We start from the raw sequence: 20,795 nt of genomic DNA, 5'->3' as shown, positions 1-20,795 counted from the left end.
TTTTGTTCACTGACAATGCCAATAAAACAATCTGATTCAGATTTGAAAAAAATAAATTGGATTTACCAATCCAATTGGATTTATAATTAGAAACAAGATTGAAATAAATACAAAACAAATCTCTGAACTGTAACAGCATTTTGGACAACTACGACTCTCCAAGGGCAGAGGCAGCCCCAGGAGAGCTCTCAGGGCATCTCTTGTCACACTAATTGGCTCGTTGCTTCCTTTACTGTTGCCTAAAATGAGTTCTCATGAGCGCTACTAACCCTTTCTTCTCTAAGTCCCTTTAAATCCACTCTAATTCAGGAAGTCATGCTCACTATGGAGGAGGAGAGAAGCCGGAGGTACAGCACTTGACACAGTATTGAGGAGTACAGCAAAGTAGAGACAAAGATTTACCAAGTCCACATATTCAGTCTCTCTCCTCCTGTCCCTGGAGTCAGTCCAGAAAGATTAACATCTCTCGTCTTTGTGAATTTCAATTTAGACAGATTTTCATATCCTATCGCTCTCCTCCAATCGCAGGAACAACATGAACGAAGAAATTGTTGGCCAGAAATTTCCCCAAGCTGTTGTTTTGAAATTAAATTCTCAGACACATTTTTTTGCCTGGAAGCTCAAAGCACAGGCTACAATTTAGCATCCTCTGTCTTCTATTCTCATTAACATTTCATTTCAAAGTCTATTTTTCCCAAGTTTCCCCTAATATTTCTCTGAGCCTACAATAATTTGATAGTGATTTCACCAAATGTTTCAGGCATGTGTAGCAGAGAGAATTTTTATAAAAAAAAAAAAAAAAAAAAAAAAAAAAAAAAAACAAATAACTCTAAAATGTACCAAACTAATCTTTGGAAGCAATATTACATGTCTGGTCCTGACAGAAACAGTAGCTGGTTGACCTTTGAACCCAGGGAGACACTAATCTTGATGTTTGAGAAAAGAGAAAAGGTCACATGGAGACGTGTTGTTGCTGTTGAAGTCCTGATCAATGCTGTGGTCCATGGTAACATGTCCAGTGCACTGCTCAGGTCAAACCCCTGGACCTCTCTGTCTGTCGCTCCCTTATCTCCCTGTGGCACAAGCATTGGGGGATTTAAGTCCAATATGACAAAACGATGTATAGCAATGTATGTGCTATACATGGCTGAATATGTAGTGATATAAACCAATATATATCATAGAATAACAAAATTATGAGGTAAAAAATAATCTTTGGCTCAAAACATAATTATGCAAATGTAATTAGAAAGTGCTGCAGCTTAATCTGTGTTGAACGTCAGTGCAAACAGGTGTGTCTTTGGGAGAGTCTTAAAGTGCTCTAGTGTCTGTGCAGCCCTGATGTGCAGAGGAAAGCTGTTCCAGAGTTTGTGTGCAATGTAACTCTCTATAAGACACTGTGTTGAGAAATTTCACCCACAAAGGTGGTAACTGAAAGGTGTGCTATGTAAACTCTGGTGGAGAGTACAACACCTGCTTCTGTCCAAGGAAATGTTATTGCTTTGCTTGGAATATTCCACAGTATGGTATTTCACATATCTATCTCCATGGAGACAAGGTGACAGCATCAGGCCAAGTTACAGTTCAAATCTATGGAGAGGCGACCCTGCTCACAGTAGACTTTATGTTTTCCAAGGTATTTTTGAGCAATAAACTTCGAGACAAGCAGGTGGCATACACTCTTTCAGATAGATTGCATAGTGCACCTTTAAAATGTTTTGAGACTTTGTAATCTATTCAAAATATAATCTAAGCATTGTATCATGTATTAAAATGGCTAAATATACAAAAAGGGTAGCTGTATTTAATTTTACCATCAGTAACACGTCTGAGATTAGGATATGAGATATGCTTGATTCATTTCCCACCCCATTTGTTTTTGGATGTCACATCACAGCAGTGAGATGAATGCTAAAAGTAAGGCAAGTGTAGTGAGCTCCTCTGAGCAGATCAGAGCACATATGTGGTAGAAAAGCTGTAGATTACTTGGATAATTTAGGTTGTGGCCTGTGAGTCTGACCCTCTATTTTCTTTGATTAGAAAACGCAGGCTGCTTTAGTTGCCTGGTTACAGCTATACCTTGGGGTTTCTACTGGGGTCCTTCAGGCTAAAAACACAATACACGGTGAACAGCCTGGGTCCACTTCAAAAAGCACAGGCAAAGAGCAGAAGTTTAGAGACAATGTACCTTTGAATCTCCAGATTATGTATTCAATTGATACCTGTTGATAGTGTTTAAAATGTGAACTTGCTATGTATTTTACTGCAACTAGAAGGTACATATGGGAAAAGAAAAGAAAAATAAATGCATTTGGAAGACATTTAAGTAAATAGAAAATCAAATGGACAGAGACAGCATTCAGCTCAATAGACCAAGAGCATCTCTCAACACACAAAAAGGTATACCAAAAATTATCATAGGGCCTAGCTAAACCAATTTACTATGTGGTTTCATCAAAAGAACATGACATAGGTTACATTTTCTTGTACTGCTGGCATATACCATGCTTCCATGTTGTTTGTACAGTCTATATAACTGTGAATATTAAATTACTTGTTTATTATTTCAATAATCGATTAATCATGATTAATCTGATTAGTTACTGCAGCCTTAATGACCAATTTCAGCCAGATGGACATTACGTTGTAGGGGATTTTTTTTCTTAACATTTTTCTATTAAACAAAGCTTAAGCAAAGGTGACCACAAGACAAGCAACAAAATATGGTGACTCTTTGGATGTGGGATTCATCATTATTTAAAAATCCTCAGTCAAACCACTGCCCAACAGTAATCGTTATGAATTGGGTAAATAATACAGGAAATATATTAGCGTCGTACCTCATACTAATTTATGTAAATCTTTGCTCATGCTTCTACTCACCACCCATTTTAGGGTCATGGTCTTCCTATTGAGAATGACTGCTTTATTATATTATTTCAAATGTTGAATCTCTGACAAATAATTAAGATTAAAGAGACCTAATAGAGACATACAGGACCTAGTGTGTGATATAAATTGCGCCAGTGCAATGAGTGATGTTTTCCTGTCTTTTGTTGCTATGAAGCCAATACATTAGATTAAGAAAAATGACATGACATTTTCTTGGATCCACATTGTATGCTTACAAATTACCTTCTTTTGTTATTGCAGCCCCAGTCTGCTATGTAGATAAAACTCCCCAAACCTATTTCCAAGATGAAATCTTTAGACAAAACATGCTAAGGCAGACACTAAAAAGATTAGTACTTTGAGAAGTGTGCAAGAAACCAATTGCGACATATGTATAAATGGATTACCCCTTCAACATGCTTGGAATGGTGATTAGTGTAATTAGGTATATATATGCTAGAAAATGTGAAATGTCATTTGTTGACTCTTTGGTACAGAACAGAACAGGACACTACAAGCAAATCCATCATTAATAGTATTAGTGAGTGTCTGGGAGCGGCTAGGTAATGCAGTGTCCACTTACATCAGCTCATTGGCTTTCTGAGCATTCTCTTGTGGGTAATTAACCACAACCTGTAGGGTCTCACAGCAGAAGGAGTACAGGGGGCAGGAGGGGGACAGATACTCTACTCATTATGCACTTTCACACAGTCAGGCAAGCACATAGTTTGAATTTGATAGTAATATAAGTTCAAAAGGCAGCTTATAAAATATTTTATCACACTATATGTTTTAGTAGAGCCACTTTCTCCTTTATTCTCAACCAAAAGTACATTTTATATATTTTGTTCATGTTTTCAGCGCAGTGCCTCATTTATCCAGGAGTGGATTCCTAAGGTTCAAATGCAGTCATCTGTGCCTAAGATGGTTTGACTCCCATCCAGAAGTCATTCTTGATTCTGCAAGAACAGTTTGTGCAATTATCCAGGACAATCTGATACTGTAATCAAACACGTTTCGGGGTTAACGCCTCCAAATCCAACTCTCCACCCTCAAAGGCAGCAAACATGCTGCTCCTCAGACAGTACATTCTGAACATAGAAATGTTTTAACGTAAAACAAAAAAATATCTATGACCAGTGGGTAAGAGCACACAGTCTAAAGAACTATCATACACTATACTTGATAAGGATTGAGACATCAAACCAGTGACTGAAACAGAGTGGTGAGCTGCACATTCTGCCATGTGCTGTATGACCACATGAATATCTCACACTCCATCTTATCTTATAATGAACAATTCATGCTCTCTTGCTTCAGCTGAGGCGGTACAAAGCAGTGATGGTCTAGGCTTCCCTCTGCCCAGACACTGGGTCGCTCCTACAGGGTTAAAAGAGTCCCATCTGAAGTTCCTCTGACATGTCCTGAGCTGACCCCAGGCTTCATCCTCAGTGTGAAACCGGAGGTTCAGAGGTCAAACACATGTTCAGCATAACTAGTGCACCTGCTTTTCTCCAAGAAGATGTTATTACTTTGCAAAGAATGCTCTAGTATGACATTAAACTTATATATCTCTATGGAGTCAATCAAGTGACTCCACCAGGCCAAGTTCCATTTCAGATCTGTGGAGAGCTGGGCCCAGAAGAATGTATATTCATTTCGAGCAATATAAACAAGTGTAACTGAGTAGACAAGTTTAATGCCATACTGTCGAATATTCTGGGCAAGACAAGTTGTAGTGCACCTGTAAAAAGTAAAAATATCCTTTCACAATAATATCAAAGTTTAAAAAGTGCCCAGTAATTATATAACTTAATAAGAACTATAACAGCTTACGACTTTGGCCTGTATTGATCTTGAGCAAATATTCCATGTGCTTTTACACGTCTTATCAAAGTTATCAGTTTAAAACAATAGACTACTGTGCCCAGACTAACACAGCTCTTTATTAAGCGAGTCTCATTATGGAGGTAGAGCCCGCGGAAGGATACTAGACCCGTGTTTGCAGACCCGGGGCAAAACACAGCTTCAACTAAAAGACACATTTTCCATTGGAGATAAAACTGTGCGCTACTCCTCAGGATATTACAGGTCGTTGTATCGCTGTCAAACCGTGATGATGAATGCACTTCGATTTGTTATTATGTGACCAGGAGGTGCGTGTTTGCCAATAGACTGTATAGAGTACCTTGGTGGTGGTGCGGTCATCCATTAATAAACACTTTTATAATCCATATGGAGATTACTCTGAGGTGCTGGACACACAGTAATAAATTGTGCTAACGCATGTCCTCAATGAGAACAAACATTAGGCTATAAATGACACGACATTGCCCAGCAGGTAAATCCCAAACTGGGAAAAGGGTAACAAGAGCCAGAGAAGTTGTGAGATCATGAGATTGATTCACAGCGCCCTCTACTGACCATGAACGGCACCACAGAGGGCTCAAATGGATTTACCTCATGTAGGATAAATTCAAGTGTAAATGACAATGTTAATATTTAATAATAGTGACTCCAGTGGCAAGATAAACACTATTTATGAAAGCATCAGGTCTATATAGGTGTTAGTAAATTTTAAAATGGGTTCTCAATTTATTTGGTATAAAAGATATGATAAATCTATCACCCCCTCTGTCATATTATAGATTAGACTTTGAAGAGTTTAGTTAGACTACCTTAGATAATAAATAGTAGGTTTGAGTATCAGTAGGCCTATGCATTATGGAAGATTAGGCTACCCATTTCATTAAAAAGTATGCATAGTTGACATGATTATATTTAAAGTTTGTTCAAGCTGGTACTAATTACTCTAACCTCCTAAGACCCGAGCTCTTTCATGACATGCTTTATTAATTTGTCTTTGTTATTTGGGCTGATTGGAACCTGATGAGTGTAAAAACGAAGAATTATCTTTTTACATTATGTAGTTTCTGAGAAAAGTGATGTAAAATGAATGTCCTCATATGTGGACATTTTAATCATTTTGATAAAACATTTGAATAATGGATTTGCAAAAACTATTTATTAAGTGCCTGAAAACAGCAATATTTGTCCTGAATTTAAAAATAAAATGGCAAACAACAATTGTGCCTCTTGGAACAATGTGTCTCATGTGACACATGCCTTTACAAAAAAAAAAAAGTAAAAAAAAAATTCTGAACATTCTAAACTTTGTGGCCTAGACAACCCAAAATGTGTTGTTCTCATATGTAGACGCCAGGTCCTAGGAGGCTAATAACACTTTTCATACTTCAAAGTATGAAAATTGCTTAAACACTGCATACAAAACAGGATAAAGTGTAGTTTTGTTCTGATCCTACAACATGTTTTTTTCCACAACACAGTGCAAATTATTCAACAAAAAGGGGCGAGACTGAAATTTGTCTCAGTTTCATTCAAACATGTTCTTATTTCTCGTGCATGGACAGTGAGTAATGTGCTTAAATGTGCAAGGGAAATGAAAACAAGACTAATGGGGAGAAACAGAACTGGGAGAGGATGTAGAGGAGACACGGTGAAGGGCAGCAATGATATATTTACACCAGGGGACACTGTATTTGTACCTATAGGAGAGGAGGGAGGGCACATTAATGTCAGGGAGAAGGAGAGAGGATGTTAGGATAGATGTGGAGGCCAGATACAGGTAAGAGAACATAGTTAGATCAGAGGAGAGGAAGAGGAGCGCACATAATCAAGACAGACCAGGGGACTTTCCTGCATAGATATAATGACAGTTGGCAGTCAGGACACTACAGTCTATTATTATCTACCAAATGTCAGAAGGGCAACCCGGTAATATTCACTTTACTAAAAATGGAACTTAATCTAGGTAAGTGGGTAAATAGTCATAAAATGTAAGTCATTTGGTGAATTATTTTCTGTTTGGTATAAATAATTTTATTGCTTTATTGGTGTTTTAACAGTAACAAGACTATGCTGTATATTTGCCGGTCTTAAGGTTACTATTAGACAGCTGGCATGAAAAGGAAGGAAATTTTAGGTTATTACGTTAAAGCTACGTATGTAGGCCTAAGTGTAATAGACTCTTTGTACTGTATGACCTAAATCATTTGATAATCTTTAATGCCAACCACTATCTTACATTTTGACTGAATTCAACATCACAAAGGCTATACATACGATTGACTGTAAATCATACTCTACTGTAAACTCTACTTTGACTTAGGAACATTCTTTCATAAACTCTAAACCAAAAAAAAGATTGCAAGACTGTAATAACATTTGCTAATTTATATTTTATTGACTACAGATATCACAATGAAGAAATTAATCACTTTTCAAATGCTCTTTGTCCATTGTCCATGTCTGCTACATTCCCCTGAGAAAGAAAGTCAACACGTTTAGTATATACTGTGATTCATCATACACACATGTAATACTGTATATATAAAAAAAGTTGAACCACTTACAAGAAATCCTTTCAGTCTGTACACTTTGGACAGTTCCTCTCCACACCCCACCACACTGCAGGGTGTGTCCACATGCTGAATCCGCTCTACTATCTGTGAAACAAAACATCACGAGAATAGGATTTTTACGAATCATGAAGACTTGGTACTGTAACATAGAAGCTACAGGAATGTGGAGAAGAACTACATTAATAGCCCATCAAAGGCCAGTCCTGCAGTAGGATGCCCACACTCCTTCACATTAAAGTTAGTGTTATTGTTAGTTATTGTTGTGCTGGCTGAGCAGCCATCTCCATGTTTAATGAAATTAAAGGGGCACTATGGTACACTATTTTGGCCATGGGTTCACCACCCGCTTGTCTCCCGGAAGACATTTTGAGGCTTTTTGAGCATGGAAAACACATAAGTGCCTGTAATGAAACAAGCGATAAATTTGCTTGTTGCCATACAGTGGAACATTCCTGACAATGCAAAAAATGTATATTTTTGCAGGGATTTTTAAATATGAGATATCCGGTGCAATGTTGGTACAAATACTATAAACATAAACTCAAATAGATAACTTACATTACTCAAAGTTTGTGAAAGGCCATCCAGCTCCCTCTTTCCTCCAGGACTCAAACCAAATGACCAGTGCTGGCTCCAAACCTGAGAGGTGATCAACCCAAAAACCCACAAGCGAAGAGCAGATGATTTACAAGCCATTCTGAAAAGATAAACAATCGTTAACTTTTGTAAAAATCTAATTACTATAAACCAGTTACTTTAGTGAGTTACCTTTGTGCCAAGATGGGATGCTTCTTCAACTTGATCTGTTGTTTTGCTTTTATACATTCAAGTCTTCACTACAGGGGGTCACAAAAATACTTAAGCCTCTTTTACTGGTAACCTGCAGAGTTCCTTCCATTTTGATATCCAGGACACGCTTAGCCATCTGCTCACATAAGCTAATAATTATCCAGACAAGAGATTTACAACAAAAACACATGACAACAGTGTTATCTTCTTCAGAGCATTTTATTTATAACAGTCTTTTATGGAAACATATTTCCAAAGTGCAATAATCAGAGAGAGGGAGGATGTCTCCGCACCCAAACACAACAAAACCTTTGCTCCTTTGCATTTTACAATAAATAACTCTCACACACGTCCAGCTCAAGGTTAAAACACATGATTGCCTTCATCGTTCATTCTCACAGCCTCAGTACCTTCTAATACACAAATTAAGTATTGCATTTGAGCAGCTTCAGGCTTGAGTTAAGTTTACACATGCAATAAGTGAAGATTGTTTCTTCTTTAAAATCTGACATCATTGGTCTTTTCTGATAAAGTTTTTGGAAGATATTGGAAGCACTGGATTTAAATTACACTAGGATTACAAGCATCAAATGAATTCATTTGGTGGAAACATGATAAAACACAAACTTGTGCAAACATGTCAAAAGCAAGTACAAGTGATATATGAATATACAGTTTGTCTACAGGCAAGATCACATAACACAGATTGCATCAACAGCATTTTCTTGTTAGAGAAGGTATTCCTTTTCTCACAAAAGAAATGAACAAGTTACACTGAGTTTATCAACACAATAAGTAGTGCCACAAATGCATGCAATTGTGAATCACTGACAACAAATTACCAAAAAGAGGTAGATTCACACAAAAAAACAAGAAAAAAGCTTTTAGGTTTTCAGAAACAAAGAAAAGAGAGGTGTAAAAGATGTATTGCATACCCAGATTTAGTTTAAGTTTAGCCCATTACAGAGATGTCTTTTAGACTGTGCTAATTGTATGGCTTTGGGTAGGTTAGTGTTACTATTTAAACATGTGGATCCAGCAAAATTAAGTAGCACACCATAAAGTACATGGCTATTTTATAGTAGCCATTTTCAGCAGCATTAAATAAAGCTACTTCACACATAAACCATGACTCCCGTAATAAAATAATGTGATGATAGTAATGCTAAATATAGATTGTGAATGGATTGGATCCATACACAAGTACACAAGTAAGGTTATTTTGTTTTGGTGATGCATGCAGCTTGTGCATCCTATTATTAAAACATACACACAAGGCCAACCCTGCATTGACTCTAGTGCAAGATATGTAAAGCTAACTTGATGCAGGTGGAATGTCAGGGAAAGCCTATCAGTCTGTTTTCCTAGCACACAAAGGGAAACAGAATATAGGAAGCATTGGAAACAAGCAGATAGGAGAGGGTACTTCCATGAAGTTATCTGACACTCTGGGACATGTGCAGCGGCGTCAGCATTTCTTCAAAAATGGCTCCTTTCACATTGGAGCCTCTAAGGTTTGCCTCTTGTAAGTCGCAGCCCGATAGATCACAGTTCTGGAAATTATAAAGTTAAAAACATTTTAAATATATCTTGTCTATTGTATGTAACCATTTGTAAGCATGCTGACTGTTGAAGAATGAGGCATAAAAAAATGTTCATGACATTGAGTATAGGTTGTACTTAAAATGCATGCTTCAAAATGAAAGAATTTAAAACATGCTATGGTAGTATAAAATAGTGTAAGTATAATCATGGCTGTTGAAATCCTTTTTGCATGGTTTAAGCTCCTAAAAGTACACGCAGTCTCTTGGGTCAGTATGACTCGGTTAATGCTTTTTCAAAAATAATCCCTTGCTCCAAACATTACTCACCTCAAGATCGGTGCCTGCTAATGTGGCTCCCCGCAGGTTACAGTTCTTCAGCTTGGCATTTTTCAAAGTGGCCACACGCAGGTTGATCCCAGTCATCTGGCTTCCCTCCATATCCACGCCTTTCAGATTGGCCCCTAAAAGAAACACTTTTATTTATAAATATACTACTTCTATAATGTGCAATATACGGCACTAATCCACTATTCAAACATGACATAACCTTGTCCACATTCTACCAAATGTTATTGCTTGAAGATGAAGATGTCAATAAAATGAGGTCCAAAAAAACCCCCTGGTCTCAAACAAATACAATGACGCATTACCCTCCAGATTGGCTTTCAGTCCAGATGGATCCTCAAAATTACATCCTTTGAGAGAAGCTCCTTCAGCATTGGAACAAAGCATCTTCACTCCTTGTAAGTTTGCCCCCTTTAAAGAAAAGGCATTAAACACATCAACACAAAATCTATATTTAATCTGTGTGATTTGTGGGATAATGTAGTGCAAAATTATTAAGACTTACATCGAGGTTCGCTCCCGAAAGATCTGCTCTTTCAAGATTGGAGCAACACAAATTAGCATGAGACAGGTTACAGCGGCTCAGATTGGCCATCTTGAAATTGATGTATCGCAAATCAAGTCGAGACAAATCAGCCCCACTAAAATTAAGACCCTATAGCAGAAGATATATTTGTCTTTATTGTGATAATATTAATAATGCAATTTGTAATGTTTAAGTAACATGTCTTGTACCTGACAACGGAGCTCAGACTTAGTTGGTGTTGTCAAAAGAAAACGTACAAACTCCTTTCGAGAAATGGGAGAGTGGTCATCAGCTGGTTGTGAGCTCTGGTTAAGATACAAAATCATGCTGTAAATAATAAAAATAACAAGTTAAAAAATTTACCACACCCTAGATAGCAGACCTTAACTGTCATTTCAAGTTGTTCAGCAAGTTGCTCAATCCCAAAAAAGCGAGCCTCTTCAAGTACACCTGGAAAAATAAATGATTTCACAATATTAAGATTTAGAATACACTAGTTTATAGGTTTTGAGCAGATATAAACCGACCTCGGATATTGATGCCTTCATTGACGATGAGCTGCCCATGCCTCAAGTAGTTGAGAATGGGTTCAAAGTATTCAGGGCTGCGGTCGATTAAGTAAGCTCCTTTCTCGTCCTGTTTGTTCCCCCACACATCTAAAAATAAACAAATTAAAATATCCATCTACAACTACAGTTTTGTTTAATTGACTTGTACAAAAAACAAATAGTCTACCTTTCTCTCTGAACATGTGAGCAAGCATACTGTCAGGCTCCTTGCTGACCAAAGTGCTCCTACAGGGAAGATGGAAAAAAGCATATTTTGGTCATACTAAAAATATACACTTATTCCAGTTTCTTACATACACACATTTTCAAATAACTTGTAAGTAACATTCACCTAGTTGTAGTAAAAAGCCGACCACCAATATTCAGGGTTATCCAGTCAGTATGAGAACCCTGTAGTTCCAGCATTGGCTTCACATCACTTTGTGGATCTAAAATCAAAATACATGGACTAAATTATTTTAAAATATATATACTTAGTGATTCCTATTCAAATGATGGATACTATCACCCACCAACAAAACTGTCTCCTTCTGACACGTACAGCACGTCGTCATCCCTATTAGATACACACAAAACAAATGTGTTAGTTAGTTTGCATGACATATTAAATTCACGTCATGCTTTTGTTGTTTACCTTATCAGGGCGATGTCATCTATGAGACCACCTTTTCCATTGTACAGACACGAGGCTTTGATTCCTAACTTATTGCTTGCTACAGATAGCAGGTCTGGCAAGGTCCCATACACAGCTACAACCTAGTTAAAAACAGGAATAATTGAAACATCAGGCGTAGTATATACTTCCATGGTTTGTATACTGTATTACTGATTTGATTTGTAAAGTATCCCTAATAGGTCGATCACTGGTCATTTTTGAGATGATTAACAGCAAAAATCTAATATCAGACATACAACATTTGAGATAACGTTACACTTTGCTGTACCTAAACACGTAAAACATCTTTGAATTAGTCAAGGCCCGATATTACACTGTATGTATCTTTATTAAGGCGTTATTACCCACCTTGCCATTTTTGGACGTCCCGTTTACAAATAGCGTTACTCTTCTCATTATTTTGGCGCTTTGGTTTAATTTAATTGGTATTTATATTTACACGAAATGTTGATTTGGGAAGCTCAAACCTATTCACACTTCACTGTGGCTATAGCTAACTGCATCAGACAATAACACGAGACAAAAGGCGCCTTTGGGGACTCTCAGGAAAGTATAGGAGTTATGAAAGCATATGGGGAAAAAATCGTTCCGACTTGGTTAAAATAGAAAAGATGATAATATATTCCATTACGCTATAATCTATATGATTGCCCATATAATAACCTATATTGTATCCAAACAACCATTGGTTACGTTAGTGGAGATATACACGTGGCTATTTCATAACACACTTCATAAAACCAACCTTTTTAAGAGTCTTTGGAGGTCACACTCGAATTGCGGCTCTGTGATTGGTCAAAGGTTACTGCGTAACGAAATATCACACGGGGAAAGTTTGTCCCACGCCAGTTTCCGTATTTCGCTGACTAATTTTTACTCTGAATTTGTTTACTTGGTGCTAGCTTTACAGAACTTGTTTCTACTGTCGTTATGATATACTTTTATATGCACCACCACATACTTTAGTAAAGGTTTATCTGAACACATTTTGTATTTTGCAGTAACTAGCTGCATTGATCAAAAATTACAGTGATTTACCTCAAAAGTACAAAGCTAAAGTTTATTGAATGGGACTGAGCTTTTAATGATATAATGGCATCCAATCGAGACCACTGTTCCTGCTGCTCACATCCAGTGTCATCCTCCACTGTTTACCAGACCTTGAGTGAGATGGATTTTGAAAGAGGTTTGACACATGTCTATGCACTATGCATGTATTTATAAGACTGACTGATGCATGCTTTCATTTAAATCTTATATTCATAGCTTGCACTATTTGCTTTACATCATAGGCATTTGGTCAGCAGCAATGGAAGGGGACTTTGAAAGGGTCACATTTTTGATCCAGAAAGGTTCACATCCAAACATGAAAGATAGTGCTGGATACACAGCTTTGGTTAGTATTTTAGAGGAATTTCTTTTATTGTTTTTTCTAGTGTTATTAATGTTTTACTTTTTCCAGCACTATGCCAGTCGCAGTGGACAGCTAGCTATTTGCAAGTTCCTTCTTGAAAATGGTGCGTGTGCAGCTCCCCAGACACCAGGGGGCGCCACTCCCCTGCACAGAGCGGCCTACTGTGGACATCTGGAGGTGGTTAAACTCCTCCTGCAGCACAGAGCAGACCCACTGCTGTGTGATGATGACGGAGCATCTCCATTGCATAAGGTGTGTTCGATCAGGCTACTTATGATGGCCATGGGTCTGTGGAGTTTGCATGTCCTTCTTTAGGCCACCCTGGTTAAAGATTATAAACAGAACACCCTGATATGAATTGAGTAGACTTATAATTTTTAATGAATTGTCTTTTGTGTCACAGGCTGCAGAGAAAGGACATACAGATATCTGTCAGTTGCTTCTTCAGCAGTGTCCATCTCTCATATCTCAAATGAACAACAGACATCTGTTACCGTGCCACTTAGCCAAAGAGGAGGATCTACAGGAGCTCCTGAAACCACCACCGTAACCATTCAGACACGTGGAGCTGAAGGTGATAAACAAATTTTCACAATCCATGAACTATGGACTAATGCTTCAGTAAAGGCATACCAACAACAAACTTAATAGTAAATTTTATACTTTACATTTCCCATAGTTCTCTGATGTAAAACTTGATAGTGAAAAATATTTTGATAAAAACTAAAACAAAATAAAAACTGAAGAGGTATTTACTTTGTGTATGAGGTTGCAGTGGACAGCAGAGGGAGCCATTACTGTATAAGTATGACTGAGTTTTGGTATAGTAAGAGTTTTGGTACAGACTATGTAAAAGACCTGGCAGCTTGAACAGAATGAGCTCATTCAATCAGAAATATTGGAAAGCTACACAATGTCCTATAGAAAAGGAAAGCTACACTGCAGTGATTTAAAGTCTACTTCAATTGTTAAACTAGTATTATACTTGCTTCTCATATAACATTACACTATTTATCTGAAGTGACAGTTACTGCTTCTGTCAGACAGTGAATGTAAAAGCCCCTTGTCTTCCATAAATATTTCTCCCCTACATCACATAAAGTTATTCTACTTGTTTCTTACCTTTAAAACATTATCCTCATGAGAAAACCTAATTACCAGCTCTTTTCTTTTTCACCTCCGGAGGTATCAAAGGCAGCCCACATGAACCTATTAAAGTATTTTTACACAAAGGAACAAAAGATGGAGGCCTAGGGCTAAATAAAGGATGTTGATATTTCCATATCTGGTAGAACACATGGAAGCACTTTGAGCTATTGTCTCCCATACTTCTCCAAAGCATGTTAAATAAGTTACACATGCACATATAAGACTGATACAGTTTTCTTCATCTTGGCTCTATCCAGATGTGCGTTTAAATATGAACCTTTTTACAGAAACCCTCTTGTTCTAAGTTGAGAAGAACTTTCATTGGGTCTCACTGGTGGGTGGCGCGTCCAAACTACCTTCAAAACCACATCCAGTACCGTGATTGTGGAGGGGTGCCAGGCCACATCTGGAGCTCATTGCAGCTGACGCCACACTGCACGAGGGGAGATGGGGTGTCGGGACGGGGGTAGGAGTGGTGGGGCGAGGGGTAGGCAGAGTCTTTTGCTGTTTACGCTCAATGACAACTCCTTCCTCTTCACACAGCTAAACCTCACCTTACAAAGATCACCTTACTCGCATGCTACATCTTAAAGAGCTAAAGGGCTACATCTTAAAGAGTTAAAGGAGTGGTTCTCAAACTGTGGAGCTTATACAAGTGGGGTGCAGGGTCCTTTTTGTAGAACTGAAGAGTTGTTTAAAACTGGTTGTGACTTTGGATCCAGTTTAGTCATGGCTTGGTTCTTTTAAAGACCCAGTTTAATCTGGTTTATTGTGTGTTTATTCCTAATTTAGTAAGGTATAAATAGCCCATCACCACATAAACTGACATCCGTTTAGTTAGCCTACCAAAAAAGTTATTTTGCTTCTCACACAAATGCCAGTCAAAGTCAGTGGGAGGTCTTCAGTCTCCAACTACTTCAATTTGTTTTTAGAGACAACTAGGCTTGCTCTTGCTTCTGCCTCTTGCACTGGTAAGTTCTTGTTGAGTCACATTCATTTAAGAAACTGAATAAGGCTAGTTTCTGTCATATTTTGTCTTTATTAAATCACAAGTGTTGGAGTGAAAACAAAATGATTCAATTTAGGCCAATTATGTTTTAGTCCTTGGGCATGTACTTTTACAATTGTGAGCAAGGAAGGCAGAGGTGGCCTATGGGATACCTGTAGGACTTTTTATGTAACTGTTTCAAGAAAACAACCGCCCCAAATTTGCTTTGACTCTTGGCTTAGCTGTCTCTGTGCACAGCTCTGCCACTGGAAGGTATGTCAGCCAATCTCATCGCAGGCCCAATGCAATTAAAGAGAGTACAAAGACATATGGCTGCAGGGCGAGTGATAAGATTATAGTCTTGTGTACAGCCACACTGCTTTGATTCATCTCCTCTTTTATCTGCAGCACACATAGACTTCAGTTTCAAGGAGCTAACACCAACAGGACAAGGAACCTTCAGGTGAGAGCTAGGATCCTACTCCTCCCATTCACCACCAGCAACATGAGCTGAGGATAAAGATCATATTATACAGACTAGGGGTGGAGAGCAAATGGATACTTTTACTAAACTTACCTACGTACATTTTTGAACAATATTTACTTCAGCTTCATGTTGTAATCTTTGTTAATGTGTGATTAATGGATAAATAAAGCAATCCAAATAAACCAGGTGATTAAAAGTGACTGTACAGTTTGTGAGACATCAGGGACTATTATGCTGTGACTTTGTGGACTCAAATAGCGTTGCCAAAACTGTTGTGGAAACTATGGATTCATTTGTTGAAAGTATAATGTTTTTGGTGGCAAAGGGAAACTATTGGCTTTTACTATGGAAAAAATAAGCTCATTTGCATTTGACTAAATTTTATATTGGAGAGCACACACAAGAGAAAGATATTGGCATGTTTAGGAAACATATTTTTTCTTGATCAGCATCCTGACATTTGGAGACTCTAGGGATCAGAAAAAATCCTTCAAACCCAAAGGTGTGTATTGCAGCCCTTTAACTACATTTCACTTTGAGACAATGCAAGGGAAGAGACTGCACCATCGAGCCAGAGCTGCCACAAAAGACAGATGATCCTCCTCTCGGGACAGGGATGTGTCGGAGGAATGTGAGTGCAGGTATATCCCGGGGCCTGTGGGACTAGCACCAGTTGATCCTGTTTGATAGAGGCCCTGACAGTCCCAGATTATATGTCTAGGCCCGGAGGAGGTGCGTCTCTCATTCCAGTGCTGAAGAAAGTCGATCTGGTGGGAAAGAGGCGGGACCAGCCCAAAGGCGTCAGCTTTTGTCTCAATGCCAACAGACGCACGCCTTGACGGGGCAGACACATAAGGTTCAAACTGCACTGGCACCCACCCCTGTTGAACCCAATTCATCACTGTTTATTTATCATTATATCAACACCATATTGTCCAGTCACCTTCTACTGCCGCTTTTAGCATTTGAAAGATTCATTACTACTACTACTACTACTACTACTACTACTACTACCACTACTACCACTACTATTGCCCCTCACGCTACACAAGGCCAATGAAGACACCCCAAAAACAGATGCACAAATTTCTTTATAGCTGGATTCTAAAATTATTTGACACTTTCACATGGGGATGAGACACAAAAAACTGATAAGCAACTTTTAATCTATTACTGTAATAAGATCTATCATCACACAAAATTCGTCCAATGACACCAAGAATTTTCATGCAATACTAATTTAACCTGTATCAATATGCTTCTCCATGCACCTCTGGAACTCCACTTTGAGCCATAGCTGTCCAGACACTACACCAGCAGACCACCATCCCACCCTGTCTCTACCCCCTCTGCTGCTATATACTAAATAAACAGGCAGCTCATTTACCTGACCACACCTGCATACCTAGACACCATAACTACACATTGTGGCTCTGTTTTACATGTGTTCAAGACAGCACACGTGATGGAATACACAGTGGAAAGTAAGAATGAATAACCCTTTTATACTTTCTGCTTAGGCACTGTAATGCTGATCCTAGAAAGAGAGAGATAATGAAATTCAAAGGACAGCATGTAAAATTTAGATTTTCATGTGCAAGACCTATATGTGTCTTCAGATATGAGCGAGACATATCACTGATTTAACTGATGGCTGATTTATTTTTATTACAAAAACATTGGACATGATGGCCAAGTTAAGGGATTAACAACCAAAGTTCAGTTGTGTTAGTGGTACTTTAAAACATAGTAAACACACAGGCTATATACACTGCTTAAACTTGTATATTTAAATAGAGGATATTACTAAATGACCTCCAAATAGAGAGGGCATTTAGACTGGACTTAAATGTTTTTCTTTAATTTTAAGTTTGTCTTGTCTTGTGTTTTATGCGCCTTGCTAAACTGGTTAAATGCTGTGTACATGATGTGTGTTAAAAAGTGCTTTATAAATTAACATTTGATTGATAGATGCAGGAACAACAGCCTTTTATATGAACATATATCAGAAAGAAACTCAACAACAATGGTGATAATAATACATATTTCTGTGTCATATTGCATACTCAGTGAAAGAGGCTGCAGAGGACAATAGAATAACAGCACACTATGAGTGACAGGACTTGCCCCATGCTTCACCCTCTGTCATCTTTGACATGTCTCTGTCCCAAAGCAGTAACACATCAGGGACCTGTCAGGGATAGAGACCACCTCCTCCAATCAGGACCTTCACCCCTCAAGTCACATCCCCAAATCACCATATCTTTACCTGTCATCTCTGTCTCAACCAGACTTCACTTGTCACATATTTTAGATCATTAAAAATATTTGGGAGCTGCACCCAAAACCACAGCCGCCACATTTAGATGCAAAACATGCCATCATCTATTGTTAACATGGGTGGATTCCAGTCAGACTTTGGCAAACAAGAGAAAATTTAAATTCCTCTTGAGTATTTTGAAATCACTGTGAGCTTCACTGTCTGCGGTTTACCACACTTTTTCTGCCAAGACAAGACAAATGTCTCCCTTCACCTTGGAGATGGATGAGAGCCAGAATTATACCCTCTCATCCAGGACTGTCCCGGCACCACTACTGCTGCTGCTGCTTCTGTGGCCTATCACTCCATGTCCCTCCCCTCAGCACTATAAATAACCAGTTCATTTACAAATCAGACAGGGTAGGCAACACCAGTGATGTCACCATTACTCCTCATCCTGGAAGAAGACATTTTTGATTGATAGCACATGTGCATCTCTGAGTTGAAGGGTAGGTTGTCTGTCACGGTTGTCAGGAACCATGAAGTACAAAGAATAATATAGAGGTTCAGGGTTTTGCGTCAACCTGGAAATAATAAGGCAGGACTCCGAATAAATCAAGCCCTTCTCTGGTAAACAAAAACACAAAGCAATGCGTCCAATAACGAGACGCAGGAAACAGGCACGCACTGCATCTGGCTCATATCAATCACTCACACGCATCTAATGAGGAACTCGCATATGATTTGCTGCATTTTAATAAGTTGTCCACACACACGCACTGAAAAACAACCATACCTTGAGTAGAGCTAATAACATACTTCAGAGGGATACCTTTTGTTTCAGGTATTATAACATATTTGAAATTGTTTATCTAGACCAGTCATTCCCTAAGTCTGCTGTGCCGCGGCCCCTCTATTAATGCAAAGATCACACAGGGCCCCTCTAATAATATTTTACACTACATGTAAAATAACATGTAATATTTTCTCCTTAGATTTATATGTTAAAACAATACATTCCTGGGGTCTTAATACTGATATAAAGAAATATAAACAAATATCTTATTGTAAAGTTGATATAAAACTCTTTCTTGGTTGCTGTGTAGACAATCTTTGGGGCCCCCCTGCAATGCTTCGGAGGCTCCTCAGGGGTCTGGACCCCACTTTGGGAACCACTGATCTAGACCTCTTGTGGTATCTAGTTATTTGCCCATGGAACAGGTACAAAAGTATGACATTTGTAAAAGGTGTGTTAAATTCACAAAAAAAAAGCAGAAACTGCAAGGCATACATATTATGCCCGTTAAAGTGGCGCACCTGAATAGGCATTTGTTGGAAAGCCTTTGTCAATAAATTTAAACAAATAAGCTTATTAGAGTACACAAAGTGAAGATGTACATCAGAAATTGCTCAAAGAAATTCCCAGAATACAATATAACAGTATTTATGGCAATCCTTGAAGATATATTGTGACACTTTGATGGCACATTTAGTTGTTGAATCAGGTCCTGTGTGCACAGCTGACACAATGGAGGGCATTAAGTTCATCTGTGCCACTGTGTTCTCGGTACTTTAGCCTCAGATGCCCAAGATTCCTGTATTCCCAAATCAATTTAAATACTTCACTCATCAGTCAGCAATCTCTCACCAAAATAACATGAACCAGCCACTTCTCCTGTCAGCTCCTCCACTGCTAATGATTTAATCACCGCTCAACTCCCCAAACATAGCGCCTATAAACAAAAAACAAGCACATTCCTGGCAAAAATAGATGTTTTCGCTTAAACGGAGAGCTGTTACTACACAAGACAATTGCAAAAAAAACTTTGCCCCATTCAACTTGACTTATGCCATCTGTCAGAAGTGATAATACCATACAGATAATAGCAGGTTATACAGCAGAGGTGCTTCTGTGCGTACTATTTTTATATAGGGCTCTCCACCGTCACCTCAGCCACAGCACACAAATAATACTTTTATTACTACCTGTTTCCAAGCCTTGAAAATATGTCTTCCACAACAATAACGTCATTTTTTCGCATGAATCTTCTGTTGCCCATAGGTCTGAAGCAAAAGCGTATCTTTTAGTTAGTGTGCAGCAACAATGCAATTTTTTAAATTGCAGTTAGGCAATCTCAGGATTACAATGCATTCTTTCATCAGTTCTAAGCCTAAATAAATTTAGTGAGTTACATCACAAAAGCACTGGGTGTATCAAACAAATATGCAATCAATGTTGGGTGAAATAAGTTATAGGAAACAAAACATATATGCAAAATGTCAATACAAACATCTTCCTTCATCAGTGTATTTTAACACTTTGAAATAAAACTGAAAAAGAAAAAGGGTCCAAAATATTGAGATGCTAACAATAAAGATATTGAAAAATGTTTTTTGTCATCTTTTTTTTGTTTTTCATGAAAGCACTCATCTTTCAAGGACAAGGGCCAGTTTCATTTAGTGGTTCTTTTTGTCCCGTCGCATAGAGACCTCACTCCAGGTGATGCATTGACCAATGGCAAGAGGCCAGAGACGGGCATGAGCACCAAGGTTGGTTGGACTGATAGTTTTAAGTGTAGCCTTAGCTCTTGCCAAGCCACCCGCTCTCCAATAAATTACATGTTTACTACTTTGGCTGGTGGAGCTGACTAACAGTTGGGCATATGATGTCAGCAAGGCATTAACATATCTAATCAGGGACTATGACATAAATG

At 38.3% G+C, this 20,795-nt stretch overlaps 3 protein-coding genes across 3 annotated transcripts; 1 reads left to right on the top strand and 2 right to left on the bottom strand.

Moving 5' to 3' along the window:
* Positions 1-7,186: 7,186 nt before the first annotated feature.
* Positions 7,187-8,238, bottom strand: LOC117376585 (progonadoliberin-1-like). Its single transcript, XM_033973098.1, has 4 exons — positions 8,103-8,238; positions 7,893-8,031; positions 7,326-7,418; positions 7,187-7,234 (listed from the first exon to the last, which is right to left on the bottom strand). The coding sequence occupies exons 2-4, from the start codon at positions 8,028-8,030 to the stop codon at positions 7,187-7,189; spliced, it is 279 nt and encodes a 92-aa protein (XP_033828989.1). The 5' UTR covers position 8,031; positions 8,103-8,238.
* Positions 8,239-8,325: 87 nt separating this feature from the next.
* kctd9a (potassium channel tetramerization domain containing 9a) lies at positions 8,326-12,310 on the bottom strand. Its single transcript, XM_033973138.2, has 12 exons — positions 12,132-12,310; positions 11,742-11,863; positions 11,620-11,663; positions 11,439-11,535; positions 11,274-11,332; positions 11,066-11,194; positions 10,921-10,988; positions 10,748-10,843; positions 10,518-10,667; positions 10,318-10,423; positions 9,995-10,128; positions 8,326-9,676 (listed from the first exon to the last, which is right to left on the bottom strand). The coding sequence occupies exons 1-12, from the start codon at positions 12,177-12,179 to the stop codon at positions 9,560-9,562; spliced, it is 1,170 nt and encodes a 389-aa protein (XP_033829029.1). The 5' UTR covers positions 12,180-12,310; the 3' UTR covers positions 8,326-9,559.
* A 348-nt stretch (positions 12,311-12,658) lies between these two features.
* On the top strand, positions 12,659-16,009 carry ankrd39 (ankyrin repeat domain 39). Its single transcript, XM_033973044.2, has 4 exons — positions 12,659-12,969; positions 13,076-13,179; positions 13,246-13,449; positions 13,601-16,009. Exons 1-4 carry the CDS (start codon positions 12,876-12,878, stop codon positions 13,745-13,747), a joined length of 549 nt encoding a protein of 182 aa, XP_033828935.1. The 5' UTR covers positions 12,659-12,875; the 3' UTR covers positions 13,748-16,009.
* The last annotated feature ends 4,786 nt before the right edge of the window (positions 16,010-20,795 follow it).

This window comes from Periophthalmus magnuspinnatus, chromosome 9, assembly GCF_009829125.3.
Source record: "Periophthalmus magnuspinnatus isolate fPerMag1 chromosome 9, fPerMag1.2.pri, whole genome shotgun sequence".
Lineage (NCBI taxonomy): Eukaryota > Metazoa > Chordata > Actinopteri > Gobiiformes > Gobiidae > Periophthalmus > Periophthalmus magnuspinnatus.
Note: the sequence above shows the minus strand (reverse complement) of the source record. Positions and strands in the feature narration are given on the sequence as shown.